This window comes from Copadichromis virginalis, linkage group LG20 (genome assembly GCF_057382275.1).
Source record: "Copadichromis virginalis isolate Kocher_CV1m ecotype Utaka linkage group LG20, C_Virginalis_male_GT1.1, whole genome shotgun sequence".
Lineage (NCBI taxonomy): Eukaryota > Metazoa > Chordata > Actinopteri > Cichliformes > Cichlidae > Copadichromis > Copadichromis virginalis.
The window spans coordinates 8,733,269-8,741,773 of record NC_140637.1 but is presented as its reverse complement, the minus strand read 5'-3'; the positions used below and the strand labels follow the sequence as shown (position 1 = coordinate 8,741,773).

The following is an 8,505-nucleotide window of genomic DNA, read 5'->3' as shown; positions in this document are numbered from 1 at the left end:
TATGCTGGGTGAGGATGAATCTTGGCCTAAACCAACTACTATTACCATGTGGGTGGTGATAAGTTCTGAAACCAGGATCTTTTTCCAACATTAAATCTGCACTAATCCGTATTTTAAATAAATAAGAGCTGCCATGATTGTGTGCAGTGTTACAGTGGTCACTATAAATGTCAGCCCCACAGAGAGGTGGTTAGAAACACAAGTGATTGTTTATATTACTCTTTGTCAACAGAATATGCAAACACCTACTTAAAGTGTCCAAGCAGAACTTTCTGGTAATATTCTGTTTTGTTTCTTTCATATTCTTCCTTACCTTTAATGAGTAAAAGGAATTTGTGACACATTCACTACTGCAAATTAAAAGGGTAGCCCAAATATAAACTCAGGGGACATTTCATTAGGTGATGTGATCAGTGTGGATAAAATCTTTTAGCGACATTTCCAGTAACTTGCTGAATATTTGCCATGAAGAATTATGGCATACCTAAATAAAGTTGCCCTTAAGCATGTGCTTCATTAATGGAATGCCAGTGTTTATCCTAAAGAGAGACTGGACCGAGATTATTTTTTTTAAATCTTTGCCCATCTACTTCAGCTTATGTATATATTTTTTATATATATGTGTGTGTATTTAAGATTGTGTACATTGTTCACATCACCTCCACAAAAATGCAAACTGTAGAGCGTGTGGTTGGAAGAACTGTATTGTTTGTAATTCAGGTCTTAATGTGAAATATATGAAAATTTTGCATGAAACATATGAAACAGGGCTGTATATATGACATAGTGATTGTAGTACTATTATAGTACTAGCCAGTACAGTTGACTATACTAAAGAATCGGGTATGTGACAGAAATCGTGCAGTTGTTATTTTTCCACCATTGCAGGTCTGTGAGTTACCCATGGCTAGTACTGTCATTTTCAGATGTAAGCACAATATGTCTTCTTCCTGTATTGTATGATTTTCATCATTTTCTGTACGTATCTGTACTTTTCTCAAGTAAGGTAGGCGGAAGCAAGTATACTCTGCTTCTCGTAAAAGAGCACGGCCTTGCAATGGCTTTGTTTGAGAACATGTTCATCTACATTCTACAAATTTATTTTAGCTCACAAAGTAATGCAGAGACTATATATACCATGCCAAGAAGAAACATTGTATACCGAGAAGTATTTTAACCTAACCCTAGAGCTGTAACATGGGGCTGTTTTGGAGGACAAGCACAACCAACTTGTTTTGTGGTGTCAAATGGAGCAGGCGCTCCATTGCAAAGAATGCATGGGGGATGCCCATGGTACTATTAATAAGTAAATATTAATGGGTCTGGTATGTTCCAATGTGAGCCATGTGGGCTGAGTTGTTTTTTTTAAGTGTGTGCTAAATGAGGCTAAATAGAAAGGGCGCATCCCCGCGTCTGGGGAAAAAGTGTGTGTGAGTATCGGCTCTCTGTGCGTATGTATGAGAGAGAGAGAGGGCGTGTGTGAATACTTTAGGTTCTCCCTCAAACGCCGCCGATTGCATTCTTCTCTTGACGGGCGGCGAGAGGAGAACGTCGAAGCGAGAGGCAAGGAGAGCAAGAGAGAGATTAAGGCTGAAACTTCTCTGCAGACGCTCCTGAACAGGTCAGCTCCTGAACGCTGAACACTGAACGCTTCATATTCTTAGAATATTCTTTTAATACTTCTGCATATGGGGAATTACAGTGCGGGGCAATACGGGACCCTTCTACTGTTTTTCTCCAGCATCGACACAATGTTATTGCTTTAACCAGTGAAACTTGTTTTGTGGTGGGTTCATGCGCATCCAATAACATTTCAGGCTTTCATTCATCATTTCATCATAAATGTGAGTGGTACTGTTGCAGCGCACAGATCCACTGCCGGGCACTGGTATCGATACGCTGCGCATAGCAGAGGAATCGATGAATTAAAAGCTAGTAGGTATCAGAGATGCGTGCAGGAACCAATCATTTGCTCTCCTTACTGGTGGCACGCAATTGATGTCCCGTCGTCGCGCATCTCAGTTATTTTACGTATTTATTGGCGCACGGAGACGGGAATGTTTGATTGCAGCACAAAATGAAAAAAAAAAAAGGGGGGGGGGGGGGGGTTGTACACACATGTCGCCAATGTGTTCCAGTAATGATAAGTCCGCACGAACGGAAGCTTATTTCCGCCTGTGTGCGACACATGAATACTGTTACTCACTGACTTATTTGCCCTCTTATGATCCTGTCAAAAGAGGGCACGAGCCACGTTTCCCCGCATAGAAACGGGTACGAAAACAGACACGGAGCGCATTGCTGAGGGAAAACTATCAATCACAATCCATTCTCTTACACCCGAATATGGATGTCCGGACATCACTGGCTACTGGTATTGAACCTAAATTAACAATGGAAATGTTGAGCGGAAGTAGATATAGAGTTTACTCACATTGTAGCTAAGTATTTCTTTCATTTAATTAAATCTATAAATAAATAAAAGGTTGGGTTACAGTTTACCAAAACTGAAAGGGACGACGCGATATCTCAGAAAACTGCTTCACACCAGAGCTATTTTTATATCAGGTGATTTGCCAAGTGTTACACACGCCGCCCTCTTCGTTGTAAACCACCAATACTATGCAGACTGACACAGTGTATTCAGATAGACCTAGAAAAAAAAGCCTCAATGATGCAAGACATGAAGGAAAAGAGAGAAGGAGGAAGGGGTGTTGTGTAGAAGAAAGAAGTAGGATACAATAAGATTTGTAGAGCAGTAGAAAAGGTAGAATAACTGGAAAGGCATATCCCTCTTTTTTGAATTTTTTTTTTTTCCTGCGGCATTTACAGCATAACTAATCCAGTTTATACAGTTTAGAACTACGGAAAATCTTCTTCTTCCGGCTGCTCCCTTTAGGGGTCGCCACAGCGAATCACCTGCCTGTATCTCATCCCATCACCAGCATCCTCCTCTGTCACACTAACCCTCTCCCTCCTTCACTACATCCACCAGTCTCCTCGGTGGTCTTCCTCTCTTCTTCTTCCTTACATGGCACCTCCATCTTCGACACTTGTTGTCCAGCATATCCACCATCCCTCCTCCGGACGTGCCAAAACCACCCCAGCCTTGCCTCTCCAACTTTGCCTGATAATTTATAGCCTGTGGAAACTAAACAAGTAAACATTCATTTATATTTCATCAGAGCTTTCCCGCGCTTTTTGTCATCTCGTTTTCGTGCACGACAGTGTAGTAACGCAGTTCGGTGACATCGCAGGCGCAGTGTAGGTGTCTAAACTCAATTAGAGAGAGAAGGGTTAAAGAAAGAGAGAGCACGTGGAGAGAGAGAGCGAGAGAGAGCCCATATGGTCTCGCGACGTAACGCCGGACGCTCGAGCCTCTGCTTGTGTGTGTTTATGTGTGTGCGTGTGTGCGCGCGCTCTGCTTAGAATCCAGAACGGCACCCTAATAATACAACAACAACAAAAACAACAATGAACGCCGTGACCGCCGCGTCCTGCCTGCTCGTCGCCGGCTTCAGCTGCTACCTCTACGGCAGCGACGTGTTGTCATCGCTGCTCCGTGTCTCTGTTACAGACTCCTCCATGCCCGAGCCGGGAGCTGCTCCGCGGCGAAGTCCGCAGGGAGTCCCCTACTCTGACCTGCCGCACATCGTCAACGCAGACGGATTGCACCTGTTCTGCCGCTACTGGGAACCCACCGGTCAGCCAAGGTCAGTGAAACGGCAACTAAATGTGTGGCTGCGTTCCCTCTCTGTGTGTCCCTTTGTTAGCCCATAATCTGTTGGTCTGCAGAGGAGTGTGCGGCTGTCATTTAAAATGAAAATAAAAATATCTAAAACGTGCAGTAATTGTGTTCACATGATTGCTCTCCTGTGAGTCACATGATGACTTTTTGACGCTTAATTTTCAGACATGCGCGCAGTCCACTATTCAGCTACAGTTACAGAGTTTGTTCCGTTCAGTGTAAAACCGGCACCAGTGCAAACAGTTTGAGTTCATTTACTTGTATAAATGAGAGGTTCACTCAAGTTTCACTTTCAAACCGCCTCCCAGAAGGAACTCTGCGACTGGTTAAACAAGTTCAAGAGCTCTCCAATCACAACTCGCCATCTTCTACGCTAGTACAAGAAACCAGAATATGTACTTGCAGATGTGATATGAGGCCTAACATCGTCTGAAAAGCACCCAAGATTAAAAACAGGCTGTGTGCAGTATTGTCTGACCCATGCTCAGAGACATTTTAATTGTGTTAATCTCCTCATAAAGGGGTGACCAGATGCACCAGTGACAAACACTGGGCCATGGTGACCTTCATTAACACACACAAAAAAGCAGATCCAAGATCAGTTGATTTGAATTTATATATAAGCCTGCAAAGCTGATCTTTTTTAAACAAAGCTAAAATATCACACGGTTATCTCTCCTCATAGAAGCTTCATTTGACAACATCAAAAGTGTTTTTTGTAAGAAGAAGCCCTTGACACAAATGTAAAACCATACAGAGACTGCATACATCATCTCTGTTTAAGAAACCTCATATGGAGCCAAGCATGTCTTCCATCTGAGCTGCAGCTGCTCGTAGAGACACATGAGAGAACCGATGAATGAGCTGAGAGTGTCGCTCCAGACAGCTCCTTTTCAAAACCAGCGGAATTACTGGTTTTACAGCATCGGCATTTGTCCACCCCGTAATCGCAGACGCTTGAGTTTTTAAGGTTGTTTCCTTTCGCCTTCCCAGCAACAGTGAACGGCATCATAGTTCATGTGCGAAAGGCCTCAAATCCTGACTCATCCGGCATTCTGGTGTGTGAAAGAGTGTAAATGGCACTCCTGCCTCTTAGCCAAAGAGACATCAGACAACAGAGCTGGTTGATTAATGGGTCGAGTTTGTTAAAAAAACACACTGACTGGTTCGATAGTGAAACTTTCCGCAGTCTGCTGTTGCAGGCCCTTTCGCTATCACTCACACACTTCGAACATTTTGAAGTCTGCAGCCTCTGCACATGTGGCTGTGGCATGAAACAGAACGCAGAGGTCACATTCGTTTACAAATCACACTGTCACATGCTGGACGAGAGCACAAAAAGACAGATGTGGAAGTACCACCAAACATCTGGAATCAAGTTATTACTGCTCACCCACACGTCTCAGGGGAGCAACGACTCATTAACTCATACTGTGTCTACACCCTTGCTGTAAAATTGTGTATTTGCTCCATAATCTTCGTCTTATAGTTTACCACAGCATGTGTGAATGTATGCATGTTTACCCTGCACGCATACATATTTTGTGTGTTTATAGCTGTGTATGTGAGTAGCAAAGCCTAGATAGCTCTATATCATAGCTTTTACTAAAACATAAATGTGCAAGTGGGACAAAAATTACTGCTTGTACGGCTAAAGCTAAAGCCTCACTGTAGTCACATGAAAACACCAAAATCACCCAACAATATTGTAAGGCTTGTAAATGTGGTATCTGGTCTTGGCTCATACTGCTGCACATGCTAGGTGAGTTTATTTGAGTTTAGTGTCTCGCAAGATCACATTTAACAAGTAGAGCTATAAAACAGCCAACTCTCTGACTGGTGGACAAGCCACCAGAGCCACCTTGTCAATAGAGTTTTTGGAAATACGCAGTATGATTGTTGTTTGTGGTCCCCAATGTCCCCAGTGTCAAAAATACATAAATAACAAAATTAATTCCAGTGGTTCATCATCTCAGCTGATGATTTCTCCTCCTAATCATATGTAAGAGAAGTTAAAAGCTGAATCATTGCAGAATTAAAATAGCTGCAGAGTCCTCTGTGTTGTAACACTTTTAGAGCAGAGCTTTGCCTGGCTTATATAAGAGCTTTCTCACTGGAGGGCCAGCCAATGAGCACGCTAAAACTGCATGCAGGGATGGTAACAGGGAGACATGCAAGAGTCAGTTTAATGATGTAATGTGTATTGCCCAACTCTTACTTAAAGACTGATACAATAATGCGTAGTTATATAGCTGAATTCAGTTATTTTTCTTGGTGTTTTGTGGGCAACGTTTTACAGCCTCCTAATCAGCAGTTTATTAGCAATGTAAAGTGAATAAAACCCCAGAAGCTGCATTAAAATGTTTACAGGATGCTTAAACTCTTCAGTGAAACCCAGACTTATAAAATTCTTTATTTGAGACAGCAGCTCCCGTACGTTAGACGAGGTAGGTTTATTAGTTTTAAATGATCACAGGTGGTCGTCTAACTGTTCTCTGTATTACTTTAGGGTCTTTACCTTGAAACTATAAAGCAGCTTGCAGGGATTATTTTTGTGATTTGGTGAACTGAATAGACCACCAAGATATCCATATGTTCTTCAGGATATCCAAACGTTATCCCTGTTAGTTCAGAGTTAAAAGCAGCGTCTCCCAAAACTTAGTGTGATCTAAATCTCACGTTGTAAAATCAAAGTTGGACAGTGAAGGTACAACTGCCGAGGACAAAGCGGCACTCAGTCTTTTGTCTGTCGTACGGCCTACGCTTAAGAAATTCTCTCCTGTTTTTACATGTTTCACAATGACTTTTCTGTAGTCTGGATGATGGATCCACAGGCTCACAGCTACCCACTCACTGCAGTAATCAGATTAGTAATTTAACACAAAGTGACACAGTGTGTCCAATTTGTGAAGTCTAAGTCTTTGTAAGTGCAGCTTAGCCAGAAACTTTTTAACAATATTATGTGTTCATGTGTTATTAGAAAGGGCTTACAGTTGTAATCTAAGTAGAACTATATCTGAACTGGTATATACAGTACCTAGGGGAAGCTGAATATGTTATAGGTTAATAGATTGTTCCTGAAAGCAGCAGCAGGAGTATTTATCTTTTTCACTTTTGTGATAAGAATAGTTTCACGTCGGCCTCAGTAGCACCTCGTGTAGAGATAAACTCTGAGGATCAAAGGAATCTCCAGACAGGGTGTTTTCCTTTTGACAGTTTATTAAAAACAGCGAAGGGTTTCTGTGGTTATGAATAGAGTGTAGCAATGATAATGACATTATGTGATCATCTAGGACTACAGCTTATTATTTTATTTATCATTGTTTTTGCCAGTGAATCAGACAATGATAAAAATGAGAATTTCATGAAGGCAAAGTGACCTCACAGCTACTTTCACCACGGCTGTTAACATCACCAAAGTTATGAAGAGAGGTGTTGTAACCATGGTGGCAGGCCAGCAATTAATGACTCATATCTGTGTGGGCCATGTAGTTTATTGCATGTCATGTTTGATTAGTGACGAAGCAGAAACTGAGCACACGGTTGGAAAGCAAATGTATGCACTGGAAACTTCAGCTCCTCAAAGCATGTCCATGCAGGTGTTTACCAGGCAGCCAGCACCACGCACCTTTGTAGAGCTTGTACAGAATCAAGCTTCCACAAATCATTGATTATTGTTGTTTAATTAACAAGATAATCCTGCTTGGAGCAATAGCCACACGCTCTGACTGATGGACATATACGAAATTTAGGTAACTTCTAGGGTGGCTTTGCTGTTGTTCAACATTTTCCAGAGTGAAACTAGTTTCATAAACACTAACACTGACTACTGTTATAAACCATATCAGTGCTCCTCTGTTTTTATATCTTATTTCACGTTTAACTTGTACTAAATAAGACATTTTCATTCTTAAGTTAAATAAGGCTCTGTTACCTTCACTCTGTTGTTGCCATTTCATTTAATGATGCATGAAGAATGCAGATGTACAGAATAGATTTTTATGTTCACAAGCTGTTAACTGGCTTTATCTTTTATTATACAACATAAAGCCATATTATATAGTTCTTTATTTTTTTCAGTATTTGTTATTTGCATTAGGATTAGAGGAAAGGCCAAAGGTCAAAGGCTTCTGAAAGTTCTTTCCCTAGAAGCAGGAAGTAGGTGAAAAGTCGACGGGTGGACTACTTGGATATAAACAATGATTGACAGATCTTCCACTACTCGGATGGACACTAGTATACCACACACACATACATTGTACACCTGTATTTTTACAGAATACAGCACACGTACACCAATCAGGCATCACATTATGACCTTTCTATCAGAACCAGCAATTTGAGCTACAGTTTTTCTGTCACGGTCTGGCTGGCAGACTGTGGGGATATGGGGGAATGAGGACCCAAAACGCATGGTTCTGCGATGCAAACAGTGCACTTTATTTACAGTGAAGGCTGTAAACACAATAACTCCCCATTGCTCCCTTGAATCCCGTGTGTGTGCGCTCGTGCTCCCCGCTGTTGTGTTCTCGCACACCCTGTGCATGCTGCTGTTCTGGTCCACTCTTCCACCTGGGGGGGAAACCACAGAAACAGCCATCAACACCAACCCTGGCGGGAGCTCCAACACTCTCCTAAGTAGCTCCCCCGACGAGCCCTGATCACCAACAGGTGTGTGGCAGGAACTTCAGGTGTGGCCAGTCCTCCTGCAGGGCCACACCCGTCAGGCCTGCATGTGGCTGTTCTCCATCCTCCAG

General features: G+C 42.3%; 1 protein-coding gene across 2 annotated transcripts in view; it reads left to right on the top strand.

Moving 5' to 3' along the window:
• Positions 1-1,391: 1,391 nt before the first annotated feature.
• The window catches only part of mgll (monoglyceride lipase), a 50,042-nt gene continuing 42,928 nt past the window's right edge, over positions 1,392-8,505 (top strand). Inside the window, exons 1-2 of one of the 2 annotated variants that reach the window (XM_085443654.1) lie at positions 1,392-1,621; positions 3,578-3,713. In XM_085443654.1, the coding sequence (XP_085299780.1) occupies positions 3,586-3,713 (128 nt within the window). In that variant the 5' untranslated portion in view covers positions 1,392-1,621; positions 3,578-3,585. Of the gene's footprint in view, positions 1,622-2,862; positions 3,714-8,505 lie in introns of those variants that run through there. The other variant, XM_085443653.1, reaches the window with a different exon arrangement.